This window comes from Sander lucioperca, chromosome 24, assembly GCF_008315115.2.
Source record: "Sander lucioperca isolate FBNREF2018 chromosome 24, SLUC_FBN_1.2, whole genome shotgun sequence".
NCBI lineage: Eukaryota > Metazoa > Chordata > Actinopteri > Perciformes > Percidae > Sander > Sander lucioperca.
In genome coordinates, this window is record NC_050196.1 from 8,015,041 (window position 1) to 8,043,033 (window position 27,993).

The window sequence follows — 27,993 nt, forward strand, 5'->3', positions numbered from 1 at the left end:
TCATCAGTTTATGGACTGCTTATCTGTCAATGAGTCAGCCTCATTCATGTTTTAAAGGACCGCTCAAAAAGATAAGTTTTGTGGGCTTAGATGATAACTATTTTTTGATCTATGTTGTGTAAGTGTGTCCCTTTAAAACTCTGAGGAAATATAATATGCACAGTGAAGGTTATGTATGTAAGTATCCAAATCTGAAGTCCTGTTTCTACACAGATAAAAGTAAGCTAAATAAGCAGTTGTAAAATGTAGGCCCACCTTTAACAAGTTGTCATATCATAGGTGGCCTAGTCTATATACACAACGTTCCACTTCCGGGATTGCTCCGGTGCCGCCGGAAATTCCGCCGAATGTCCCTCATTTAGGCCCGGATGTCCGTTACCTTGGAATCCGGTGGATTTGTGAGGACTATGGTTAACTGCTCCTCAGATCTCTGTAGGGTAAATCCAGACAGCTAGCTAGACTATCTGTCCAATCTGAGTTTTCTGTTGCACGACTGAAACAACCTTTGAACGTACACGTTCCACCAAAACAAGTTCCTTCCCGAGGCTATTTTGCAGAAGCACCGTTGCTCCATACGGCCGCCCAAGACGATCGTGATTGGTTTAAAGAAATGCCAATAAACCAGAGCATGTTTTTCTCTCATCCCGGAATGCTGTGTGGACTACCCAGACCCTCCTCCTCAGCGCTGTGGAGATAGTTCTGGCAATGCGAGAGGTGGCCTGACCCTAATAATGCATTATATGAGCACTTTGTTTTTCATGTAAAAACTTATTTTAGCTATCAGATAATCATAGTGGAATAAAAATACAAGAACTATTCAGATCCTTAAGTAAAAGTAACAATACCTCACATAAAAATACTCCCTTACAAGTAAATATGCCACATTCAAAATGTTGAAGTAAAAGTATAGAATTACTATCAGCAATATGTACCCAATCAAAAGTAAAAGTAGGATACTCAGTAGGTGCTTTCAGGGTGTTGTGGTATTCCATATAGGCCTTCATAACATGGGATTATTATCACTGATGCATTGAGCTAATTTTAACTAGCCTACTTTATACCCTGGGTAGTTTCATCAATAACACTGCATCATATTTTATAAGCAGAAAAAGATAAAAATACTAGTACTACAAGTATACTACAAGTAAAACAAGTAGTAGGCCTATGTAGGCCTACATCACATCTGTAGACTACTTACTGTCCTAGGCTACTTGATGTTAACTTTCCACTACTGGGATAGGCTTCTCACTTGTTGTTGTGCACAACTCAGGGGAGAAAATGAAAATGTAAAATTACAAGTAAAAACTATAATATAAATAACTTAAGGACGAGTAACGAGACAAGTAGGTTTGTTTGAGATAATAAGATCATTGTTATAAAAATAAATTTGTATTTTCTAGGACAACAGCGCAGATATGTGGCGTTCAGGGTCATTGCAAGTTGTCGGGTGGGTGGTCGTGACTCAAGACTGTACGGCTGCTGCCATAGACAGTATATGATGGCTGCAGCCATACCCGCCTCTCGTGACTGCGCAATCGCTGTCCCTTTACGTAATGACGTCAGCCACTACGTCTCCGACGAGCCGAAAATGGCGGAGTACCTGGCATCCATTTTCGGTACAGAGAAAGACAAGTAAGTTTTATTCAATATCTATTGTAGTAGTCGCTCAAACGATAAGTGTTATGCAAAGTATGTTCGCAGCGGTTCTTTTTCATCTTCAGCGGGGCTCAGTTTGTAGCCGCAGCACTGTTGAATGTCCTAGTCAATCTTACACTAGCAACAGGAAGCTAACGCTCAGCTAACACATTGAATGAAACTCAGGAAGGCACCTCAGCTAACCTGCAGCTGCTCTGTGCTGTTGGTTTACGCCAAAATATGTCATTTTGCAAAGCTTTCACTAGTTTATTTGTAACGTTACACACGTAAATATTGAAGCATACTTTGCAGGTCATTAAAAAGCCGGGTAACGTGTAGCTTGCTTAATTAATGAGCTTCTTAGCAGAGTTGCCGACTTGCTCAGGCGGATTGTTTTGTTCCGTTTCGCCAGTGGAGTGCCACTGCAAAATTGCGTTTTACAGACCTGAATATCGCGATATGTTCATTCTAAATGTAATGCAATAATGTGACGATTGATGCCGTTCGTACAAGGCAAGGCACCTTTAATGAAATAGCCATTTCAGCAACAAGGCATTTCAACCTGCTATAACGTTACATACAACTATAAAATATAAGAATAAAAATTAGAGTGCTGTGTAAGAAATGAACAGTTACTTGATTTGATAAAAGGCAGCGTCAAACAGATGTCTAAAGCCTTGTTTTAAAAGAACTGTAGAAGGGGTGGTATCTGAAATAATAATAATAAAAAAAAATTAAGGTAACTTTTGGTTAAGATAGCTAAGCAGAGAATTCACTTATCTGATGTTTAATACAATATTGTTGTAATGTAATTCCCAAACAATATCTAGTTGATATTGTCTAGTTGTAATACTTGTAGGTAATACAGAGAAATCCCATGAAAAGACCAGAAGCAACATTGATCTGACGAACAAGTGTTACCTGTGTGCCATAGAGCTCCATCATTATCAAAAATATATATTACGTTACCCTGGTGCCCCAAATACTAATTTATATGTCAACATCTGTTTGTTCATCTCACTTCAATTTTATTGCTGCAAAATGGCATTGTCAAGCAGACAAACTGACCAACACATACCAACGCTATATAATAATAGGTAGATACTTGGCGTCTGTGTATCGATACAGTATTGCCACGGAAAAGATTGCGATAAATTCCTCCCCCTACTCATTTAGTGCACAAACTCTGCGGCTTAGTAGTCCCCAATAAATACACTGTAAACCCCATGTTTTAGCACCACATTGCCCAACTTTATTTTTATTTTGTTAATTACTGAAACTTTTAAAGAAAATTGTATGTTTTTTTTTTTTAAGCTAGAAAGTAGAGATGTTCCGATACCAGTATCGGGAAATCGGCTCCGTTACTGCCTAAAACGCTGGTATCGGGAAGTACTGGAGTTTATGCACCGATCCGATACCACGTAATAAAGCCCTAAAGAAAATCTACGTTAAAGTAGTTTATTTATGTTCTTTTTCCGTTATAACTGACTGTCAAACTGCATAATAAAAGGAAGTTCTGTGGCATTCAATGTTTGTGTTTGTTCATGTTTCACAAAGACTTTAACCTGAGCCAGACTGACAACAAAGATAGAAATAATATCACATCCATACAGGGATAGTAGTATACACTTGTTAAAACATAATAAAATATATGACACACTGGTATCGGATCGGTACTTGGTATCGGCTGATACGCAAGTTCAGAAGTTCAGGTATCAGAATCGGTATCGGGAAGCAAAAAATGGTATTGGGCCATCTCTACTAGAAAGTCTTGAGAAATAGTTTTTTTGTCTTTTGGATTTTGTTGACAATAACAAAGATTTTGAGGTCCTTATCCTTTACTGAATCAATTGAAACAAAGTGAACTATAGGTATGATGACGCCTTTCCTTCTCTTCCAGGGTCAATTGTTCCTTTTATTTTAAAATTGGCGCTTGCAGACATGGAGACCGCTGCTCGAGATTGCACAACAAACCAACCTTCAGCCAGGTGAGGATCACACCACAGTGTTTCTCCTACAACAATGGCTTCTTTGTGAGATTCACGTGTCACTGTTAATGGTAAATCGACTGCTGTAGCGCTGTTCTAACAGACAAGGTGCTTTCCAATTTGCCTCTCATTCAGCCATTCACACACATACTCACACAGTGGTGTCGGCAGGGCTGCCATGCAAAGCGCTGGCCATCAGAAGCAACTTGAGGTTCAGTGTCTTGCTCAAGGACACATTCGCCATGTGGACAGCAGCCAGGGATTGAACCACTAACCCTGCGATGAATGGACCACCTGCTGTACCTCCTGAGCCACAGCCGTTGAAATATTTTGTCCTTTGACTTATCAAGGCCCGCGCCCATGTCACAAGCAGTGTAGCCGATTCCACAGTGGATATTGTGTGAACACTTTATAACTCATGAAAGTGATTGCTTTTTTTTTTTTTATTGCTGTTTGGAAAAAATATATTGAAATACATCTAATAGGTGAAAATGTGCTATGTAATTTTGTTTTTAAAGATTTTTTTTTTGGGGCATTTTTAGACCTTTATTGACAGGACAGCTGAATAAATGAAAGGGGAGAGAGAGGGGGAATGACATGCAGCAAAGGGCCGCAGGTCGCAGTCGAACCCGGGCCAGCTGCGTCGAGGAGTAAAGGCTATTCTATGCTTCTGCGTCAAATCGACGGCGTACCCCCGCAGACCCCTCTGCGTCGCCGCGAACCCCCCCTCCGAGCCCTCCGCCCTAGCTCGACGTGCACCTCCAAAAATTTGTAACTTCACGTCGAGGCGACGCAGACCGCAAGGACCGTGATTGGTCAACTCGTCCTGCGTGTTGATAGTCGGTGTTTCAAGCAGCCTACTGTGGGGAGTAGCAACATGCTAGTTCCCTGACATAAGCTTTGCAAATAAACTCAGACATATTTTGGTTATAATGACAGGGTTATCCGTTTGTAAAGTGTCTATATGTCAGTAACGTTTTGAAATGAGCACTTCGCCAGCAAGCAGTACTTTGTGGGCAGTGGTGCTAAAGTTTGCTTGCTAACATGACATAAACTGGCTGGCAAGACACCTCGCAAATAACCTCAGACTTATCACCCCCTAGCGTTATGGTGGTGAAATGCACCAGCGATGCAAAGCGACCCCGACGCAGAAGTCCGAAAGGGTCACGACGCCGTAGCTACGGCGTGGAGTTGACGCAGAAGCGTAATGCAGCCTTTAACCTCTATATGTGGGCGCCCGCTCTACCAATTGAGCTATCCGGGCGCCCGAGTCATTTTTTGAGTATATATGTAATCTCTCAGACGTGGCCTGTTTCCTTTGGCATTAGACCTGAGAGTCAAAAGTGTTTATGTGCAGTGAGGATACACTACTTTGACAAAGTTTGTATTGTTTTTAAATGTTAAGTATTTCCTTAACCCATGTGATTTTTTTTTTTTTTTTTTTTTTGGTTAATGTGTCTGCAATTACTTACAGAAAAAACCTGCTCTGTCAGCCATTCCCTGTTTTGTCATTTCTTATTCCCAGCAGTTGTATTTCAGAGCTCACGTTTGGGACATTAGAGAAGTTCATAATTGCAAGTTTGTTCTTTTACTATGGAATTGTACATTTTAATCAGTTAACCTGTTAGCTGGAGACCCGGTTGTTGTAGGTGGGCGAAGGTGATTTTTACAGAAAAGTTATTTTGAAAAAGATTAATATGTGTACGTAAGTGGAGAAAAACAAAAGTGGCACACGAATGCAGACTTTCTTTCCAGTTTCAAAGGAAACGCCTGCATGAGTATCAAAAAGATGTAAGGAGGCTTGAATAGAAGTTGATGTCATCAGAAATAGATCGAAACTAGACATTTATCAAAGAATCCTATCTGATCGCATGCTTTTTGTCCTTTCCCCTGCAGACCATCTTGATTCAGAACATCTACCGTAATCCCCAGAACAGTGCACAGACGGCCGACGCTTCTCGCTGTAAGTTAAACATTGGTCAGCAACCTCCCTTTGTGTTTCCTAAAAGTGGTGCTCACATATAACAAACAGATGCGAGGTACTGCTTTGGCCCTGTTAGCTGGAGACCCGGTTGTTGTGACCCCATTATCGCACAAGTATACCAAACCAAATATTTAGTCATTTGTTGGCCATTACTTAATGCCAACAAAAAGCACAAACACCTGCTGCTGATACTTTCACTATCTGTTATTCAACCTTGTGTAGCTGAGGCTTCACGCCAAAACACAAACAGCCCAACAGACTGCTGATTATATAAGTAAGTACAGTTTATTTATATCGCACTTATCACAGACAGTCACAAAGTGCTTCACAGGCCAAATACATAAATCTATAATCATAAAAAGCAAATAAATCACAGTAAGTTATAGTGAAACACAAAGGCATATAATACATATGAATACAGTCAACACTGTCGTTAAACGAACGGCTGACTGAAAAGATGCGTCTTTAGCTGCTTTTTACAAATGTCAGCGGAGGCAGTCATTCTTAAAACGAGGCATTATGGTCGAATACCTAAAACTGTGTGTTGTGGGTGTGCGCGGTTAATATGTTGAGCCCATACAAACAGTGCTAATTAGGGTGAAATACCTAGAACTGTGTGTTGTAGGTGGGTGCAGTAAATATGTTGAGACCAGTCTAGTAGAGCTAAAGCAGTACCTCTCATACAGGTAAGTGTGTAATGGGCAGGAAGGCCTTAGAATTGACTTGTGTGTTGTTCTTTTGGGCCTCGTATTTGCATTATGCATCCCGTATATCTAAAAGCATTGCATTCACTCTGCCATTGATACATAGACATTATTTACTTGAGCATCACGTGTGACTGTGGATCTGGTGAAATGTCCTTTATCGGCACCCTTACCCGACAGCAGGCTTGACCTAAAATGACCTCTTTGTTAGTTTTGATTGTGAAATACAATCGGCATCTGTGGGGTTGGACTGTTGGGACAAGTTTTATTAGTGTTTTAACTCGTATGTTGAATGTTGCAAATGTGGTCGCATGCATGTGCTACAATTCAGGACTATTTGAAATCGTTAACGTTTTTGGATACCGCTTCAGGTCATTCTCTTTGATTCAGCGCCTAGACAAACGAATGTAATGTACCAGCCATCAAAGTGATCCATAATTGTGAATAAGTAGCTAGCGGTTGCATCAGAGCAGTAAAGTCTGGGTCCAACATTTTAGCATTAATACAAGCATGACCTGGATCAGTATGTGTTAGATGTGTCTTGTTTTACACCTCCCCAAAGTAAAACCTTTCAATCAACTAAAATTATTTTTGACCTACTTTCTGGAGATCACAACCTATTTAAGCTCTACTAAACAAATATATAGTCTCTAATATAAATGGGAATTTAAATCTAGTATACACACTTAAATGTTAAAATTGTAGCCCATTTTCTGACAGTTACCCATATATGTATGTATGTATGTATGTATGTATGTAAAGTAAAAACACCCCCAATAAAGGGGAAAATAAGTGAATATCTCAAACCATAAATTCTAAATCAGTGAGGGGTTCAGGCAATGAGCTTCACCTCCCAATAAATAACAGAGTGGCCATTTCTGAGATTTTGAAGGCGTCATATAATTAGCGGGAACTTGCCAGATGTAATAACTAAGGACCACAATTTACTGATAGAAAATTTTCTAATGAAATTTTTTTCTTCCTCAGCTCTTTATTTTGGTTGATTTATGTCACAGACATTTACGTTTTGTATTTCAGACCATTTCCCTCTTGAACATTTCCCTTCATAACCTTCAAAACTCTGCCCAGTCTGCTGATGGTTTACACTGTAAGTTCTCCCTTCATCTGCAGGACCCTCCAGCACTGACTGCACTTAATTTACTGTATCACACCTCCCCACATAAATTTGGCGTAGTGTAGGAACATGTCCTCTAGGGATGTCTAATGTGTCACATCATTTCCTGGAGTTAGAATGACCGGCCACATGCTGTTCTGCATGTTTTCCCGGCCTCTCTCAAACCACCCGAGGCTATGTCGTGCAATAATGTGCACACATTTGGTGCCAGCTTCCTTATTTTGCTGCCGTGAAACTGATGTGTTAGACTTAAAAGCTATAATTAACTTTTTGTGTTCTTCGCTTTGCACTTAACACTTTGACACGGAGTACACTTTTTTTGTTGTTGCTTCTGATTCATTAAAGCAGGTTTCTACTAGGGCTGTCCTCAACTTAGAACATTCCCTTTTATGCACTGTAATAGCCAGGGGTTGTCATGAAGTAGTTAACCTAAAAAAATACGTTACGTGGTATTACGTCATGGCCCCTCTGCACATGATGGTACATATAGTTACACAAACAGTCTTGTAAAGGAGGTATCACATTGGCAAATCCTTTCAAAGTAAAACCCCGCTAACCAGGAGGAGGGTCAGCTCTAGTTTTTACCTTGCTTCGGTGTAATAGGTTGGGAGAGAGTAGACTGTTTTTCTGGCAACAAATAACATACACACTCTTTACCCTTTTGTTCGATGTTTACAGGGTGTAACTGTTATAGCAAGACCTATCATGACATGTCGCTACAGTTAGATTTGTTTTTGTTAAAAGCTACACGGTCCATTTGAAGACTGTCTGTTGCCAACGGCGTCCATCTAGCATTGCCTTGACTGTCCCTTGTTGACATTCTGTAGGTGCCGTCAGCGATGTGGAAATGCAGGAGCACTACGATGAGTTCTTTGAGGTGAGTGACCTTTTGTGCCGCCGTCTCGTCCTCATTCCACATGTAGCATGTACGTGTACACGTCCAACCCAGCTTCTGATAACACTCATTTCAATATAAAAGCATGTTTTAATAAGAGGCGTTAAATGAACTTCAAGCCAATATGCTTCAGTTGTGGGAACCTGTTGCACAGAATTATTATTATTTGTTAGTTTCTATACCCAACGTTTAAACCAGGGCACTTCAATGTTTTTGTTTTTCTAGCCAAGGACCCCTTAACTGAGACAGAGACGGAGCAGGGACCCCCTACTCCATATTGTATAAAATTGCCTATTAAACTGGGCCTACAATAACATGTGGGTGGCCTAAAGCCTTTATACATTACCTTTTTAGTGCATAGAATACTAACATTTCCTTCGGGATGAATACAGTATCTATCTAAGATATTGAAATAATTGTTGGTATGGTTTTATAAATAATTTAGTGTTAAACATACATGTGGTGGCCAGTTAGCTCAGTTGGTAGAGCGGGCACACCTGTGCAGAGGTTTGTTCCTCGACGCAGAGGGTCCAGGGTTCAGAGCCGAGCTGTGACGGTTTTCCTGCATGTCTTCCCCCTCTCTCCCCCCTTTCATATCTCAGCTTTCCTCTCTAATAAAGGCAGAAATGCCCAAAAAATGAACAACATGACAACAAAAAACGTACATGTGGCACAGTGAAATCCTTTGGGATTAACTATCTGTGAATGGCTGCCTTCTTACCTATAGACCAGTGCCTTTTTATTAATGGGGTTTTTTCACAAATGAGGTGACTTGTATTTGCTAATAATATGTTGGATTCATGGTAAGACATTTTAAATTTTGAAAAAAACATTATTTCAAAAGTTGCAAAGAAATGTTGCCTACTATAACATTTATTTTTCTGCGAGTTGGACAGTGTGCGGGAATTTCTTTGCAACTTTTGACTTTCTTATCCCCCTCCGACGCACCTGTCTCATGTTTTAGGTATTACAATAATTTGGTCGCCCTCCCCCTGGAGTAACTCTGAGGACGCCCTAGGGGCCCTGGACCCCCCTGTTGAAGATCTACAGGGTTACCCCCCAGAAAATTGGTTGGCCGAGGTGTTAAACTTGGCTAACCCCATTTTCTTGTTAACAGGTGCACACGTAAACATTAAGAGATAAGACCAGACTACAGAGCAGCTGCTTTCCTCAGACTGTTCCCTAACTCACCCTTCGCACTCCAACCATACAAAATACATTTGTTCTGTTTTTTTTTTTCTCCCCCATTTGGTTTGACTTTGAGAAAGGAACCTTGCCAAACACCTGTTGAAGAGGTTCATTGTTTAGTATCTCTCTTATTTCCGATACAGGAGGTGTTCACAGAGATGGAGGAGAAATATGGAGAGGTGGAGGAGATGAATGTGTGCGATAACTTGGGCGACCACCTTGTCGGCAATGTTTATGTTAAGGTTGGTGAGGGATCTAAAAGTATTCATGAGAGAGGTGGAGCTGATGCAAATGAGATTTATATGAATAGTAAAGATTAAAAAGACTGAATTGGACTGACTGTCATAAAGATGTAGTTTAATTTAGTTGGAATGTGGCAAATTATTCACTTCCAGTGTAAATTCAGCGTCATTGAGTCAAATGTATTTGTTTTTCTCACATTAGTTGCCACTGGTTGTTAGTTATCCTAAGCTATCCTTAGTTCTTCTAAGCATGTGCATCTCTGTGTGTAGTTTCGTCGTGAGGAGGACGCAGAGAAAGCAGTCATGGACCTGAACAATCGGTGGTTCAACGCCCAACCCATCCACGCAGAGCTCTCCCCCGTCACTGACTTCAGGGAAGCTTGCTGCCGCCAGTATGAAATGGGGTAAGTGTAATAAATCCTTTTTAAAGACGATACATTTTTTGAAAATGTATAACCTAACTATTGCGTTGGAGTTAGCCACTTGACACAACACATTTTCGAGCAAAGGGTTACTTGGATCTTAGTCCATATCCTTGGCGTTCCACTTCCGGGATCGCTCCGGTGCCGCAGGAAATTCCGCCGGATGCATGTATTTTCCGTTTCCTTCCGCTTTCTTTGTGTTGGAATTCTAAATTCGGTGGATTTCTGAGGACTATGGTTGACTGCTCCTCAGATCTCTGCAGGGTAAATCCAGACAGCTAGCTAGACTGTCTGTCCAATCTGAGTTTTCTCTCACACGACTGTTTTGCAGCGGCTCTGTGCGGAGCTTAGCGCCGCCCATGACGATTCTGATTGGTTTAAAGAAATGCCATTAAGCCGGAGCACGCTTTCCTCCCATCCCCGAATGCTACGTGGAGTAGCCAGACCCTTCTTCAGCGGGCTGTGGAGGAGGGTCTGGCAAAGCGAGACTACTTGGATCTTTTAATTAATTTCCTGCAAGTGCAGTAAACATTTACAACATTTCAACGGTTGCAAGTGTTTACTGCAATTACCAAATGTTTAAATAAATGCATTTACCAGCACCCCATCGGATAACTTTTTGTTTGCCTTTTCACTTTGTATGACCGGCAAATATCAAACAAGAAAAGCAGGATAGCTTAGCATATAGTCTCTGTGACCTGCAAATGGAGTTAGAACACAACCACAAATCATTGCTGCTGCTGCATCAGTCCAGCTGGAAGTGAAACATTTTATTGGATGAACTACTATACATAGTGTGTGTAGGGGCATCAGGTAAAGTCACAAAAAGACATGTGGTGTTGGCAGCAGGTTGGCGAGGTGGGAGGAACACCCCCCCACCCCCCTTGAGCTAGATGATCCAAGATAAAGCTTCACTGTTCCCCCTGCAGCTCAAGCTGGATTACTACCTGGGTAGAAAGGCCCACTGCCCTGAGGCCTAGTATTTGAAGGGCTTGGAAATCTCCAGGCTTGTGAAACTGGTTGAACTACCTGGAAGCTTCTTTGGGTGTAGGTGCCATTGAAGCACAATATCATCAGACATAACAGCCTAAAGATGTTTTGGGTGGTTGCTTCACTGCCTAATCTTAACAGAGGCTCTCTCTCTCTCCTCAAGCTTTGTGATTTAAAGTGCCCATATTATGAAAAAATCACTTTTTCTGGGAATTGGGGTGTTATTTTGTGTCTCTGGTGCTTCCACACGCATACAAACTTTGAAAAAAACAACATCCATGCTTGTTTTGAGTGAGATACTGGTTTCTGAATGTGTCCTGCCTTCAGTCTCGGGGCGAGCTGTTCAAAATCTGCACGGCTTTCTACGTCAGTAGCCGAAACGAGCTGGTTAACCGCAACCGTTACCATGCTACCTCGTTCTCAATGGCAAAGCACTGCTACAACACACACAAGTTCACCATAATCTACAAAAGAACTACTTACATGTGCGCCCTTGTTTACAATAAGTCTCCCGGCTAATCCTGCCTTGTAACTGACTGAAGTTGGAGAAACAGCCTTTCTTTGACTGTCTATGGAAACAGCTAGCTAACATAATCCTTACCTAGCTACTGCGCATGTGCGACTACAAACAAAGATAGTACAGAAGAAGAGATGTCTCACTCTGTAGCTGAAACAGAGACCTGAACACAGGGTGAAAAGAGGAGCTGCAGCAGTGAGAGACGGCTGTGCAGTACAACTAAAATATGTTTTTTGAAAATTAAGCCATGTAAACCTGTTCTGGTGCAACCTTAAAATACAATTATGAACCTGAAAATGAGCATAATATGGGAGCTTTAATGTAGGCTATTCCTAAATTACTGCGTTTAATCAAATTACCGCTCGGTATACCTGAGGCCAGCATAGAAAAATCTCTACACACTGCCCACAGAGTGAAATGAACATGGAGTAAATCGGGGTCCCAGAAGCTTATTTTTGCCCCAAGGACCCCCAGCAGGGGAATCAGGCCTTGCCAGCAGCTAGCACGCATGTGCCCTTCAGCAGGGAAAACATAACCAGCTGCATGAGAACTGTGTGAAATACCACGTTCACTTAAATACCAAGACAAACTTTGTCCTTGCACAGTGGGAGGAAACTGCTCTCCTTCATGAGTCCCTCAGTGTTTTTCCATTGGATTGGGCGTTGTTTGTTCTGCCAGCGATAGGACGAACTTAGTTTGGGGGGAGATAAAGATCAGATATTCTACTTGGTTGGCTGGCATGCTCTTCCGCATGTAGAACTATGGGCCAACCTTTCCTCATAGCCCTGCTCTGCCAAATGCAAGCCAAGCAAGTTGTAACCCTTCATGTGCTGTTTTCCTCCAGAGAGTGTACCCGAGGTGGCTTCTGCAACTTCATGCACTTGAAACCCATATCGCGGGAACTTCGAAGGGAGTTGTACGGCCGCCGCAGGAAAGGGGGAAGGTATAGAAATCTTGGAAGGTGAAACATTTCTATTTAAGGATCAATCAAAATTTGTGAATCATTTTATTTTTATTTTTTTGTTCTCTCCGATCAGGCCCCGCTCTCAATCGCGTTCCCGTGAACGCCGCTCCCGCTCCAGGGACCGACGGCGGGACCGCGAGAGGCCGAGAAGGTCGAGGGACCGAGAGCGCTCCGGGAGATTCTGAAAGAAGCCAAGACCGACCCAATGTCCTTCCAAATCCCTCCCTCTTAACCCCAGCAGTGATGACAGTTATTTTCTTTTTTGGTGAATTGTTGGAAGTGTTTTTTCTTTTATTCCCTTTTTTTAAGACAAGCTTGTTTCGCTTTCTCAATAAAACAGATTTGTAATTCTGCACTGGCACCACTTGCTTATATGAACATCAACTTATATCTTACGTAGAGACCTTTTTATACAAGGAAAGGGCTGATTATTAGTAGACTGAATGCGTGTGACATGATAAAAAAAAAAAAAAATTGAAGTTGCACAGAACTAATATAAGGTTAGCCAAGATAGGTCTCAAAATATTGAAGATTTAAGAGCATCTCATTATTTGTTTGAGTGCAAAGTAGGTTGATATCCAATGCTGTCTAATGCCAAACTTTACATCTGTCAGGATGAATATCTATTTGTCTGATCCTGTTCTTGAAATGTATGCTACTTTATTATACTGATGATGGCCATTTGCTGCTAGAAATAGTGGGAGTTATTTTTCAGATAGTCAATAACCCAACTTTTTTTCATTCCTTTCACATTTCTCCTTATTGCTACTCCAACTTAGTATAATATTTAAACTGGTACAGGGAAAATGTACAAAGATACATTATTGCTGCAAATGTATCTTAATTTATACTTCTAAAACACTGCTAAAATATCATGCTTACTCATTTGGATTTTTTTTTTTTATAGCACTGTGAATGATGCAATATTAACTAAAGCTTGATCAGCCAGTCAGTGCCCTCCCCCTACTTCCAGTTCCCTCTTTTTAGGTGGCACTACTGTTTGCTTAAGATGAATCAGTAAAACAAATACATGCTTACCGGATTAAACAAGAACAAAATTGCCGATGTCTTAGGTTTAGAAATTGCACTTAAAAGTATGGGGGACAATATCAATAAATTGTTCCATTTGAATATAATCACATACTCTGGAATATAAAATAGAAAAAAAAGTATTAGCCAACAAGAGCCATTCAAAGCAAAACCCAACATATGGCAACCTTTGCCAGAAATCGTATGAAAAGTAACATTTTTATATTCTATTTATATACATATAATTAATGTTTTGGGAGTACAGACCCCAGCATGAGACGTTGAGTCGTCTACAAGTACGTGCAGTGTGTGTTTGGTCAATAAAAGGTAAACATATGGCGCTGATGGCTTCAACTCAACGTTTTCCCAAACCCTTATTGAGAAATCTCTGCTCTGATTGGTGGAGCAGAGCAAGCAGACGCCCTCGCAGCAGCCAATCGGAGAGGACCCTGAAACTTGGTCCACGTCCCGGTTTGGTCCACGTGTTTCGTCACGAAAACCCGCAGCCTTTGTCGGAAGTTGCTCACTCCGCATCGTTGTCGTGGTTTCGGGTGTACGTCGGGGCCCCGTCTGTGAATTTTTTTCTTTTCTTTTTCAGGTTTTTGTGCACATTTAAATCATAAGGTGAGTGAGAATGAACTAGTACGGAATATATAGGTTGATATAAAATGGATACATTAAAACACGTGGTAATTGTTTTGTTACTGAACCTGTTCTGATTCTGATGCAACGTCGTAACTGCGCAATTCACATTTTTTGTTGCATCATTTGTCACCTAATTTGATGTAGTTTAGGTTTCCGCTTATTTGCTGCTTACACTAAACTCGACATAACGTTACATCTCATTTAATGTAATTCTCCATGAATTCTTACGGTTACGTTTACATTTTGACCATGTATTCAGTCAGTGCTGAATGGTGTAAATGTTGGCTTCTTTTATTCTCTCAAATTATTTTATTTTTTTAATTGGCTGCCTTTTTATTTAATAGTTTTCCTGTTACATTTCTACCGGATGTTATGGGTAGTACAGCTGTATAGTACGGGTCTGCGACTAGCACCGTGGAAAGCCCCTTATATTCATCGGTTAACGTTAAGCGGTTAGACACAGCCAGCGAGGAGAACAGCGACACATTCTAATTCCTAATTTGTCTGCTTGATATATAAAATATAGTTTACTGTAAAAAAAAATAATAATAAAAAATAAACCCAGCAATAGACTTTTTTTTTAAGTTGTACACTTGTTAGACTTGTTATTTTTAATGATCAGTTTGGCTAGGTTTAGGCAACAAAACTGGGTGCAAATAGCATTGTTGACTACTGACACACGGTGCTGATGATAGCAGCTACCATAATCAACTTTCTATACCGACCACTGATATCTATGGCATAGCAGAGTGGCTCTTGACACTCCTGTGGCAGTAGTCTGTTGTAAAAAACTATTTAAGAAAAAAGCAGACTAACATTTGAGCAGCTGGAACCAGGGAATGAACAACTCTACATTACCATTATGTTCTGTGAATGTACTAGGGCTGTCACTAAAAATGTATTATTCACTATTTTCGACTAACCTGCCAAATGTTTTTTTTCTCTTTACTCCATTAAAAAATAAATAATACGCACACATTTACTATATTGTAAGACCAAACATAGATGACGATTCATTTTTCTTTTGATCAACTAATCGACTTCAGCTTGAGGTATCTTCATCACTGGTCACTCATTTTTCTGACAGCTCCACATTTAATCACAGTAACAGGTTAGGTTTACTTGCATGTTTGCTCCTGACCATTTGGCGGTGGGTTTTAAGGTGTACTACATGCTGTTTTACATCGTTTTTTTCTACTGCCAGCATTCCTGCTGTTCACATTTGGCCTAGCATTTGTTATGGGTGAGTGCTTATCTATAGTCTGCTCTTCTTGTGCTGTTGACCAGCTGTTGCTGGCAGAGCAGTTTTCAGACTTGCATTTTCTAACACTTGCACCATTTTTAAATAGCCTAAATCATAAAGGGCTGCTGCACAGTTACTCACGATGCATGATTAGTAATCATGAGAGCACTGAACATACCAAAGGAGATTAGAAATCCCATGAGTTAAGCAGATAAACAAGTCTGATAAGGTAAGAATATTACAGGGATTTTCATTAGATTGGGATTGATGTTGCCAGATCAGGTGATTCGTGCACAGTATTTCTTCAGCCTGGTAGGTATTTGAGGATTTGATTCTTGGCTTAAGTGGCTTATTGAACAAAAATATTTCTAATATTAAGTTTCTCCTTGTTAAATCCTCTTGCAAGTCTTTTCTGCCAAAGCAGCCCTGGGCTCAGTGCAGTCACGGAGGATCACATTGCCCCCGTTAAACCTGGCAATGCCACCAGACACCATCTACCCCTTTTAGACATTCACCACAGCAGTTGTGGAACCTTAATAAGCAGAGAAGCTTCTAGTGGCTGCAGAGATCTGATATCAAGTATTGATGTAACATGTGGGGAGGAAAGGACAGCTAACACCTAAGATTGGGTTCTGTATATTTTTCATTTTGTGGATAGATGGTAATAAGGGCGGTTACCACAAAAAATCCATATGTAATGAAAGTTAAGCAAGGGAAAGGGTTTGCGCTCCCATGCACAGCTGTTTGCCTAAGAAGATGTTGTTGTTTCAATGTTTGGACGTCGTTTGAACTCTTGGTGCAGCCAAAGAGGGGGTTTAACAGCTGGCCTCAGTGTGTGTGCACTGTTCATTAGTGAAGGTTCATCTGCAGCCATTTCTGCCGGACAGTGTTGGAACAACCTAATGCATGCACGGACGAGCTGAGAAAACATCTGTGTCGGATGTATAGGGGCTTAAGGATTGGGAGGCATGTGATACTTTGTGTTTTCTACTTTAAGATGTTGTAGAGTAGTCTCATACATTATATTGTCATCTGTACGGCTGTAACTAACAACCATTTTCATTAGCGAATTAAACGTGGTCATTAAAGCTTTAATGCATCACTTTTTGATATTAATGAACGTCTGTTCCATTCAAGCCATTGCCAAATGAGTTTCTACAAAGCTAATTAAGACTATCAGCTCCACACAACTCTCTCTGTATTTCTCAGTATGGCTATGTTCAGAAGACTGTGGCGTCCGGTGACTTTGTGCGCAGAAACTCGAGTGAAGGTAATGACCTCTTCTGAAGAGTCCATCATGTTTTTTTAATCCTCCTTGGCTACTAGCAACTGCGTGGAGGGGGGGGGGTGTATGTGCACTCACGGAAGGCTTGGATCATGTGGACGCGCCGACAGTTTTGTTGTTATTACTTAGAATTCCTTATGGGGGCAGCAGAAACTACGCACAATGGCTTTAAAATGCCAGAATATAGTGAAACGTGTCCATCACTATTTACCAAAGCTCAAGATGATGTCATCAAAAACTCACATTTGTGAAGCTGGAACTTTTTTGATTGATAAGTGATTAAAACTATGCATTTAACTAATCCCTCGTCGCCTGCCAAACCAGGTCCACTCAGACTTGTCATATGTATCACCCTGTAGTACTTTAGGATAATGTTAAACATTAAAATATATATGAGTGACTTTTACAACATTTTTACAATAAATTCACAAACACAATCTGAGGTGGATGCATACACGTACATGTCTGCACATTAATCACAAGCAGTAATAAGTATGGTACTCTCAGTATGTGGCATTGTTCTTTTTTGCTACAGTGAATGAATGATGCAATATTGGCACTATCAGACACTCGACGGGCCCTTCCCCTACTCGCAATTCAGGTTTTTTTCTCATGATGAAAGCAGAATTAACTTCATTAGTTTGCTCAAAATGACAGCAAACAGTATAAAGCAGTGAATCTGTGCATAACTGTAACAGTGTAGGGAAAGCAAAGACTGGGGAGGAAGCTGCCAAAGTTCCTGTTTAAACATGATGAAGCTTGATTTATCCGTGCTGGTGTGACTCAGCGATAATGGAAGTAAGAAGTGGTATGGTGTTTGTTTTCCACTCGCTGCTGCTTACATGTGGTGACCTATCAACGTAGGGAGAAATATACATTGAATGTACACTTTGAGCTGGCTAGAGACGGAGTCACCGATTTTAAGACTTGCGCAACAAGCAAAGCAGATTATAACATCAAGCTATTTCCTCTGTTTTTGTCCAGGGTGAGCCATGCCGTCAGTTCCTTCAACCAAGGAGACCACCGCCAAGGGCCCCGTGTGCCCTCACGCTGCCAAGCTGCTCAGCCACACCAACGGGGAAGGCAAACTCCGGGAGGGTTCGCAACCACAGAACGGGGTTGACAAGCTGCCAGCGGTGGGCACCGAAGACGCAAACGGAACCATTCAGATCAACACAAAGAACGTCGCTGTGGAGAGGAAATGGATCCGGCCCGACCTTCCCAGCCGCTGCACATGGAGCCTGGGAGCCTCGAAAGACGACTCCCCTCACACACAAGTTCCAAGGTTGGTGTGATGTTCAGAATTTCCACTGCTCTTGCCCGTGAAACAATTGGAATATGCAGTTAAGTGACCTAAGGACTCTTAAAGCTTTAGTGCGTAACTTTTTAATATTAATGAACACAGTACAGAACAGTACATTCAAGCCATTGCCAAATGAGTTGATGCAGAGTAGAGCTGGGCAATATATTGATATTATGTCGATATTGTGATATGAGACTAGATATCGTCTTAGATTTTGGATATCGTAATATGGAATAAGTGTTGTCTTTTCCTGGTTTTAAAGGCTGCATTACAGTAAAGTTATGTCATTTTCTGAACTTACCAGACTGTTGTAACTGTTTTATTATTTGCCTTTACCCCACTTAGTCATTATATCCACATTACTGATGATTATTTATCACAAATCTCATTGCGTAAATATTTTGTGAAAGCACCAATAGTCAACACTACACTATCGTTGCGGTATCAATATCGAGGTATTTGGTCAAAAATATTGTGATATTTGATTTTCTCCATATCGCCCAGCCCTAATGCAAAGCTAATCTAGACTATCAGCTCCACGCAACTCTCTGTATTTGTCAGTATGGCTGTTTAGAACATGGTGTTGTTGTGTGACTTTCGCGCGCAGAAACTCGATAATAACCTCTTCTGAAGAGTCCATCATGTTTTTTTTAATCCTCTGTCTTTCTTGGCTACAAGTCACAGTGTGGAGGAGGGGGTGGGAGGGGGCGAGTGCGCGATTACAGAAGGCTTGTGTCATGTGGATACAACAACAGTGGTGTTGTCATTACTTAGAATTACTCATGGGGGTGACAGAAACTACACACTATAGCTTTAAATTTGTTTTGGACATGAAAGGTATTGGACAGATGTTATCACTTTGTTTGTTCAAACCGTTGAAAACTTTTTTCATCAAACTCGTGGGCCGTGCCACGCTTCAAACAAACACGTCAAACCAGAAAGATGTGTTATGGTCTTACACTAGTTATGGCAGGAAAAAGCAGCTCGTGTTAGATGTTGAGCTTGATTGTCTTTGCCGTGAATCTTCACACACAGATGCGGTGTCACTGATTGTATTTCTCTTCGCTGAAACATTGTTTTCTCCCACTTTTCTCCTCCCCAGAACGGTCACTCCAACCCTTCTCCCAAACATCCTGCACAGGATCGGCGACACTCCCTTGGTTCGCATCAACAAGATCCCCAAAATGTTTGGACTCAAGTGTGAATTGTGTGAGTCACCCAGCACTCGAGCCGAGACACACAAATCTCAGACCAGCCAGAACGTGTGACTGTCGCTCACTCATTGACACCATGTAAACACGCGAGTTGTGTGGTGAGATGTGTTGTTTTGAGATAATGAATGTAACAAATGAAGGCGGTTCAGGGTCATGTCTTATCAGAAATGGCTTTTAATGGAGCACATCTTTCCCTTGTGTATTTGTAGTGGCCAAGTGTGAGTTCTTCAATGCTGGCGGGAGTGTCAAGGACAGGATCAGCCTGCGGATGGTGGAGGACGCTGAGAGAGCTGGGCTCCTCAAGCCGGGAGACACTATTATAGAGCCCACCTCTGGAAACACTGGTAATTAACTGCATGTGTTGCTATGGGAGGGAGAGGTATTTAAAGGTACGAGTGGTATGCAATGTTGTAAAATGTGTGTGTGTGTGTGTGTGTGTGTGTGTGTGTGTGTGTGTGTGTGTGTGTGTGTGTGTGTGTGTGTAGGTATTGGGTTGGCCCTGGCTGCAGCTGTGAAAGGCTACCGCTGCATCATCGTCATGCCTGAGAAAATGAGCATGGAGAAGGTGAGTTCCGTTCTATTGAAACTAGGGCTGTGCAATTAATCGATTTTTTTTTCTTTTTTAATCGTGATTACGATTTCTGCTCCTAACAATCCCAAAAATAGAGTAATCGAGAAAAGCGATTTTTTTTTTTTTCACATTCCGTTTTGCAAGTCAGCACTTATTTTGTCCTGTGTTCTAAATGGAGAGGGGGAAAAAAGCTCAAACGGGAAAGGTATTGGAGGGAACTTTCACAGTTCAAGGTGTTTTCACTGTTGATTTGTTTTAACTGTTGTTGTTGTTGTTGTTGTTTTATTTCAATAATTACGTCTTTCCAAAAGTCAATGAGTAATTGTGTAAAATAATCTTGATTTCAGTATTGACCAAAAATAACTGTGATTATGATTCTTTCCGTAATCGAGCAGCCCTGAAACTGTCACTCTGTCCCACTTCTGCATTCTTTTGTAGTAAACCAAGTCCTTACTACTTCTGCTAAATGCAGACTTGAGATTCCCTGGATCAGCACATTTGTATTGATTACTATTGGCTATAATAAGATAATTAATAGAAAGCAAATTATGGGAAAGGCTGGTATTTGAGTGGTAAAAAAGGTATAAAAGTTAGTCTTAGTAATTTTTGTGACATTGTGTTCTTTTGTTTAATGGAGTGACAAAGCTGCTAAGATGCTTTAAAACCTTTATGTCCTGCTGAAAGATTCATAGTGAAACATGTCAGTTTTTCCACAAAATTCTATAGCAAACCATAAAAAAACGGATATAGATGGTATTTTCTCTTTAAACCGTTCTTATCTTAATTGAATTAGCTTAATTTTAAAATGTGGTGTTACTATACGTAAGTGCACATCATGCTACTGTGGTACTCATAACCTATCAGTACTGGACCTTGTTTTGGCAGATAATCATTACATGACACAACTCTCTTTTGGTCACAATGCCATTTTCTCTAAAATGTATATAATACAGTATTAGTAGACATTTGGTCAGATTTATCTTCTTCTTTTTTTTTTTTTTTCCTATACAGGTGGATGTTTTGAGAGCTCTTGGAGCCGAGATCGTCCGCACGCCCACCAGCGCTCGCTTTGATTCGCCAGAGTCTCATGTGGGCGTAGCCTGGCGCCTTAAAAACGAGATCCCCAACTCTCACATCCTGGACCAGTACCGCAACCCGAGCAATCCTCTGGCTCACTACGACACCACAGCTGAGGAGATCCTGGAGCAGTGTGACGGTACAAAGCTCTTTTACCCACAGCCCTGTCATAAGCATGAAATGAAAAAAGAAAATCCTCAGATGTTAGATTTCTGATGGGACTTGATGCTATTGTAAAAAAAAAGTAAGTAAAAAACAAATAAAAATACAAGGTATAAACAACCTTGTATATTTACCTCAAGAATACCAATTTTACAGTTTGGGTTTTGTTGCCTCTGTCCTAGTACATTTTTATCAGTGGAGTAAACATGAACTTTCTCTGAACTCATCAGGTAAACTGGACATGCTGGTGGCAGGAGCAGGCACAGGGGGGACAATCACAGGCATCGCCCGCAAACTTAAAGAACGATGCCCCAACATCAAGGTAAGTTGCCTCTGTCCAGAAGTCATTGTTTTCTGAGATTATATTTCTTTTTTTGTGAGGTAACAACATAACATAACAACATACAAAACATACAACTCGCAACATGAACACCCCCTTCGTCATCACCACGCACCCAGAAAGAAATCTAGAAAAGGTGACACAGTAGCTACAATATTCAAGACCATTCAACAATATAGACCAAATAAACATATGTGTAGATGACAACGCCATAAGCCCATCATACACGTCTCTCCCCAGCACAAAGCTTCTTAGGAGCCCTCGAGAAAGCTTAGGTACTTTCCACGTTTTCTAGTATAAATATCCAATCTGGCAAACCGTTTATATGAAATTATTTCAAACCCTAGCCTAACCCTGTGTGATGGCTAGAGCCGCCACCCTAGCCATCACACAAGCCCACTCCAGGATTGATGGCACCCCTTCGTTCTTCCATCCGCTGGCTATCGTTAAACTAGTCTGGACCCACCTTCTTACGTGCTTATGAACCACATCCTCAAAGGATTTCAACATGCCACTGAGATACAGATCCCCCAGAGTGGCAATTCCCTTTTCTAACCAATCCCTCCAAAAAAGGGGAGATCTACCAATACATAACTTTGGATTTCGCATTTAGATATGGATCCAGTTCAAACAGCCGGGCCACTTTGGTCCAAACACGTGTAAGTGAGAAATTATCGGATGTGTTTTTGCCTCACCATACAGTTTAATAGACAGGCATTGAAAGGGCGATAATGGGGCAACAACTTTTTGCTCAATACAATACCAGGGTGGGGCTTGAGATCATATTTCTGATTATCTTTCCAAGTAGTGAAGCTATGAAGCATGGCTAAAGGAATGGTGCACTGAGCTACCCGTTGTTTATGAATGGTGTGTTGTGTGCAGATTGTTGGTGTTGACCCAGAAGGCTCTATCCTGGCTGAGCCCGAGGAGCTTAACAAGACGGATAAGACCCAGTACGAGGTGGAGGGCATCGGGTACGACTTCATCCCCACCGTGCTCGACAGATCAGTGAGTTCCAGGGGCCTGGTTTTTTTTTTTTTTTTTTTCATACCTTCTTTTTTCTTATGTGTACCTGACTCACAACCACTTGATGTAGTAATACGTCTTTATTTTTTTACTTCAGGTAATTGATACCTGGTACAAGTCAGACGATGAGGAGTCCTTCAACATGTCTCGCATGCTGATACGAGAGGAGGGCCTGCTGTGCGGTAAGTGCTCAGGTTCCCGCTAACACAAACGCCAGACGTCCGGGTGAGGTTATGAAGTCGGCTCACGTTTTGCTCTTTTCTGTAACAGGAGGCAGCTCCGGGACGGCCATGGCAGCGGCAGTACATGTCGCCAAAGAGCTGAAGGAGGGTCAACGCTGTGTGGTCATCCTGCCGGACTCCATCCGCAACTACATGTGAGAATCCCCACCTGTCCAGTAACCACGCAGTCCATTTCTATACTGTCAAAAACTGCAGCACCAACTAGTTTCTTTGGACAACTAGGGGACAGAAAGACCTAAAAAAACTCAGAACTGGTCTTGATGTACTATTTCAGCTTATTATATTCTTTTTACATTTACATTCCTTTTCCAATTGATGTCAATGTGTTGGAAAAATCATTGAGCTGAAAAACACTTATCGTGAATTTAAATTGTGGGAAATGCTTGGACTTCCATGGTCTAGTGCTTTTTCTTTTTATAAAGAACAGATGTCTGGGGATAGTTTCTTGTTTGTTAGTGTAAAACATGTTAAGCCACTTCCAGCATCCCCATGTGGACAATCAAGGTAATTTGATCAGCATAATATGTCACGGTGGAAAGATAGATGGATCAATCAATCACACACAGCTTCTCAGAAAAGAAAGAAATGGTGCAACAGTGTGTTGTTTGATGATCAGGGTCATTGCTGCTCGAATGGCCCCAGAATACAGACAGAAATACTACGTTGGAGGCCACTTGAGATTAGCTGGGCCTTCAGATCTATCGTGTAAACGCAAATCTTGATTTTTCTTTCTTTTCCCCTCAAGGTCCAAGTTCCTGAGTGACAAGTGGATGGTCCAGAAGGGCTTCCTGAGTGAGGAGGACCTCATGGTGAAAAAGCCATGGTACGTGCAATTATAGGGTGGATTCTCCTCTTATGCAAATCCCCCCCATGTATGGTTGTGTAAGAGCCTCTCATTTCCACATTTTGTCAGGTGGTGGAACCTAAGGCTGCAGGGCTTGAACCTGTCCGCCCCCCTCACCGTCCTGCCTACCGTCACCTGTCAGAGGACCATCAAAATCCTCAAAGAAAAGGGCTTCGACCAGGCGCCTGTGGTGGACGAGGCTGGGTGAGTGTCCTGAATGAGAAACTAGCTATCTGTCACGCTGAAATACTGCATGCCTGGATCCTTTTTGGTACCTTGTGTTTGATTGCAACGTCACTTGTGTGTCTGTACAGGTTAATCTTGGGCATGGTGACGTTAGGGAACATGTTGGCCTGTATTCTGGCAGGGAAGATCAAGCTGTCGGACCCGGTCAGCAAAGTGCTCTACAAGCAGTTCAAACAGGTCAGCCGCTAACTTAAACATCTCTATTTGTGGCTCTTGTATTCAAGGAAATGTGAAAATGTGTGAAAGTGATGCCATCGGGATGTTTTCTTAATAACTTAATAGGCTGTAGGCAGCAGCAGCCAATGAGACAAACCAGTTCAGGGTCTCCAGGTGAAAAGACTTTAAACCTGCTCGACTAAACGGATTTTAGTAAGTCGAGTGTAAAAGTCCAGTTGGGTGTTTTTGATTGGATTTGGTCCAAAACGGATTGTAGAACCAGATGGCTATAGTTAAATTCAGCCAGACAACTGTAATTAAAAATTAGGCAGTGACAGGAAACTGTTTTAAGACTTTGTGGACTTAAAAAAATCCAGAAGAAATTTTCCCATTAGTCAAAGTACCAGAATAAAATTGTTGGCGTCTTGACACATTTCTTACTGATCTGATACATTGCTCTGTCACTTGTGCATTGGTTGCTTTCATTTTCATACAAATATTGCTAGTTTTAATCATTATTCTTAAGTCATTGTCTTTTTTGCCATTCTTAGATCCGTCTGACTGATAACTTGGGAAAGTTATCTCGCATTCTCGAGACTGACCACTTTGCCCTGGTGGTGCATGAACAGATCCAATGTAAGTACAACGTTTTCACACACTTCCTTCATCCATATGCTCTCATTTGCCTGAGCTCCTAGTGCATCTTTGCACAAGTGCAACAAAATCTGATAAACTAAATGTGTGTTCAAAAGGTCTAACTTTGGCTCCTCCCAGTGGTAGTATGGAAAAACACACCGTGGCAGACAGCAATGCACAGCGTGCGATAGTGCTGCTAATTAAAAAAAAAAAAAAAAATCAGTATCATTCTAAATGCTCAGATTCATGGCATTTGATTATTTTTATGGAGGGGCGCTCACATTCATCAGTGTCTGTATCCCAAGCAACTTGGACTGAGTTTGTACGTGCGAGAGTCATTGGGCCTCATTCAGCAAACATATATAAGAACAAATTTGTTCGTAAACCCCACTTACGCAGTTTTCACGAAGATTCTGGCATTCACCAATGTTTTCTTATTTGGGATTTGTTCTCAGGTAAGAACAGAATCTACGCAAAAGCACTCTTACGCACAATTGAGAGCTGACATGTTTGCGCAAAATAAGTAGTTATACCCTTTTTTTTTTTGTCTGTTCTAATTTAAAATTTTATTTTTCTCTCCTTAATAATTTTGTAACTTATTATTTTCATTATTTTACACATGATTATATGTTTGTTTGTTTTAATAAATACACACTACACTTAACACTTCTGCTCATTTGTAAAGCACTTTTGAATTGCCATTGTGTATGAATTGTGCTAGGCCTACAGTATATACTTCATCAGTTCTGCGCCCTTCTTCAGACACAGCGTTCACTGCATGAGTAATTGATTTCCATGCATCGGTTTCTGACGCTACTAAATATGTCTTGTTTTTCGCTAACTTCTTCCAGCAGTACCTCCACTTCAGAATTACTAAAGTTTTTCTTTCTTTTGGAGTCGAGGCCTCCGCCGTCTTTACCACGTCTTTTGACAATTTCTCTTAAGTATGCACACGGCCCTGCCGTGTCATGCCCTTTTATGGGAATTAATGGGGTGTTTACCTATGCTAAATAGGAGCAACGGCACGAGCTGTCAATTTACGAAGACATTGGGATTCATCATTCTAAGAAGTTAAGAACACACCTGCGAACAATTCTGCTGTTTAAGAACACGTCTGGAATCAGACGTAGAACTTTCTTAAGAACAAATTTAAGAAAAAACGTAGGAAGATATTGGTGAATGAGGCCCAAAGTCTTTCTCAAGGTAACAGTATTGACTGCTGCAGCTCAAAAGTGCACCCAGGACCCTTCTACACCTACATATTTTTTTTTTGTGGCCATTTTAGGCCTTTATTTCGACAGGACAGTAGAACTTTCTTAAGAACAAATTTAAGAAAAAACGTAGGAAGATATTGGTGAATGAGGCCCAAAGTCTTTCTCAAGGTAACAGTATTGACTGCTGCAGCTCAAAAGTGCACCCGGGACCCTTCTACACCTACATATGTTTTTTTTTTTTGTGGCCATTTTAGGCCTTTATTTCGACAGGACAGGTAAAGACATGAAAGGGAAGAGAGAGGGGAAATGACATGCAGCAAAGGGCCGCAGGTCTGAGTTGAACCCTGGCCTGCTGCGTCAAGGAGTAAACCTCCATATACGGGCGCCTGTTCTACCAAATGAGCTATCCGGGCGCCCCACACCTACATTTTTATGATAATGTTGGTCCTTCATATTTCAGTGGGTCGACTTGTCACTGATCATTCCTCTCTGATACATGAGTGTCAAAGTCCAGCTGCAGAGCCAGCATCCCAAGGGTTTTGGACAACCATGCCCTTTCGAAGTAGTCTGGTTGAGGTGAGAATTTGGCAACAAAAAGGCACACTACTGAATTGTTGTGAGTTTTGTCTAGTGTCATACACCCATTCAAAATCATGTGTACATGAGTAAAAAGAGAGAAACATATCTCCAGATTGTTCCATAAAAGATATGAGACTTTGATAATAGGGTGTTGCGTTTGTTTTTCTTTGATTGTAGGCGTTAAATAGGAAGTAAGCAAACGTATTCTCTGGATCTGAACATGCAGTACAACCTGACCTCACCCCACAGAGTTTACTGTATTCATTCTCACTCTGCAGGATTGATAAGCATGTCCTCCTCTCTTTAGCAGTAGTATTCTAATAACCCCTGTTGTGGTGTGCCAGGGGGGGAGGAGTGTCAGATCAAAGCTGGACACAGACTGACCGTTTGAATTTGTGGCTCCACTTTTTTTTATAAAAGCAGCATAAAGCTTTTTGGAAATGGAACCAGTCATGTAGGGTGACAACTCCTCAAGCAAGCTAGTCATTCTCTGTCATCATCCTAACCTCTCTCTTCCATTCTGTTCTTTCACCAGACTTGACGGACGGCTCCCCTAGTCTGAAGCAGATGGTTTTTGGGGTGGTGACGGCCGTTGACCTGCTCAACTTTGTCACGGGCCGGGAAAGGAGAGAGCGATCCATGTCGGAGTCCACCGACGAGATGAACTAAACTGAACTAAAAAGCTTGTACATTTCACGCAACAAACACAATGACAAGTTGGGTAGACGAGTAGAAAACGGCAACAAAAATATATATATCTTGTGAAGTTTTTGATTCAAGGTTTGCTCTTTAATTCATTTTTGTATTTTTTGAACTTGAGTCTTAAGGTATAATAAGCCAAATATGTCAGGCTGGTGTCAACTTGTGATAGGGTTACATATAATTTGAAAGCAGTTGATTATTTCTTATTATATTTGCTTGTAGTTCTCAAAGCAAATCTTTTGGAAGTTTGTAACTTGTAGAAAGCTTTTAATTTCTTTCTTGTCTTGAATAGAGGCCTCTGTGTTGCTCTTTATTTTTTTTTGTCTGAAAAGTACAAGATTGTTGAAGACATAGTAAAGTATTAAAGCCACATTAATCTCATTTATCAAGATTAGACAAGTAGAGAGCTGCTGTATATAAGGACATTATCTTTCCAGTGCTGCTTATTATGTGCTGCCTTTTAATAATAAAAATAAAACATACATGCAGAGTATAATCAAATTTCTTGAAATAAAATGTTACTGTTTTTTTCCCCCTTTCCTTTTTCAATACAGCGCTTGGGATCGAACTGTAAAGTTGTCTTGACTTTTTAATCTCGCTGTGTCTGAGAGAAACGTTTTGTATTGCATAATTTTTCCTTAATGAATGTGTATGATTAAATAAAGTTTAAAGGAAGTCTGTGACTGCTTGCATACAGTCAATTAGGTCTAGAGTGCATTTATTTTTGTATGTTTGCATTAAAATTGCCCAGAGTACTATTTTATGTTGAAGTATATTGGGAATACAAAATGAATAAATGCAAAAATATATAGGGA

The 27,993-nt window shown here is 41.0% G+C and overlaps 2 protein-coding genes across 2 annotated transcripts; both read left to right on the plus strand.

Moving 5' to 3' along the window:
* The first annotated feature begins 1,529 nt into the window (after window positions 1-1,529).
* LOC116044798 (splicing factor U2AF 35 kDa subunit-like) lies at window positions 1,530-13,025 on the plus strand. Its single transcript, XM_031292279.1, has 8 exons — window positions 1,530-1,632; window positions 3,536-3,623; window positions 5,520-5,586; window positions 8,274-8,323; window positions 9,673-9,771; window positions 10,042-10,175; window positions 12,545-12,643; window positions 12,738-13,025. The coding sequence occupies exons 1-8, from the start codon at window positions 1,589-1,591 to the stop codon at window positions 12,847-12,849; spliced, it is 693 nt and encodes a 230-aa protein (XP_031148139.1). The 5' UTR covers window positions 1,530-1,588; the 3' UTR covers window positions 12,850-13,025.
* Window positions 13,026-14,135: 1,110 nt separating this feature from the next.
* On the plus strand, window positions 14,136-27,935 carry LOC116044613 (cystathionine beta-synthase-like). Its single transcript, XM_031291935.2, has 15 exons — window positions 14,136-14,317; window positions 17,851-18,151; window positions 19,272-19,378; window positions 19,593-19,727; window positions 19,869-19,948; window positions 20,966-21,170; window positions 21,424-21,515; window positions 22,416-22,541; window positions 22,657-22,741; window positions 22,830-22,935; window positions 23,547-23,624; window positions 23,715-23,849; window positions 23,960-24,068; window positions 24,599-24,683; window positions 27,012-27,935. Exons 2-15 carry the CDS (start codon window positions 17,859-17,861, stop codon window positions 27,143-27,145), a joined length of 1,770 nt encoding a protein of 589 aa, XP_031147795.1. The 5' UTR covers window positions 14,136-14,317; window positions 17,851-17,858; the 3' UTR covers window positions 27,146-27,935.
* Window positions 27,936-27,993: the final 58 nt, after the last annotated feature.

Bases quoted from the DNA above. Each gene is read 5' to 3' on its own strand.
- LOC116044798 (XM_031292279.1), top strand. From the start codon at position 1,589: ATGGCGGAGTACCTGGCATCCATTTTCGGTACAGAGAAAGACAA. The intron at 8,324-9,672 runs GTGAGTGACCTT...TTTCCGATACAG, and splicing joins ACTACGATGAGTTCTTTGAG to GAGGTGTTCACAGAGATGGA. The intron at 9,772-10,041 runs GTTGGTGAGGGA...CTCTGTGTGTAG, and splicing joins TCGGCAATGTTTATGTTAAG to TTTCGTCGTGAGGAGGACGC.
- LOC116044613 (XM_031291935.2), top strand. From the start codon at position 17,859: ATGCCGTCAGTTCCTTCAACCAAGGAGACCACCGCCAAGGGCCCCGTG. The intron at 19,728-19,868 runs GTAATTAACTGC...GTGTGTGTGTAG, and splicing joins GCCCACCTCTGGAAACACTG to GTATTGGGTTGGCCCTGGCT. The intron at 22,742-22,829 runs GTAAGTGCTCAG...TTTCTGTAACAG, and splicing joins AGAGGAGGGCCTGCTGTGCG to GAGGCAGCTCCGGGACGGCC.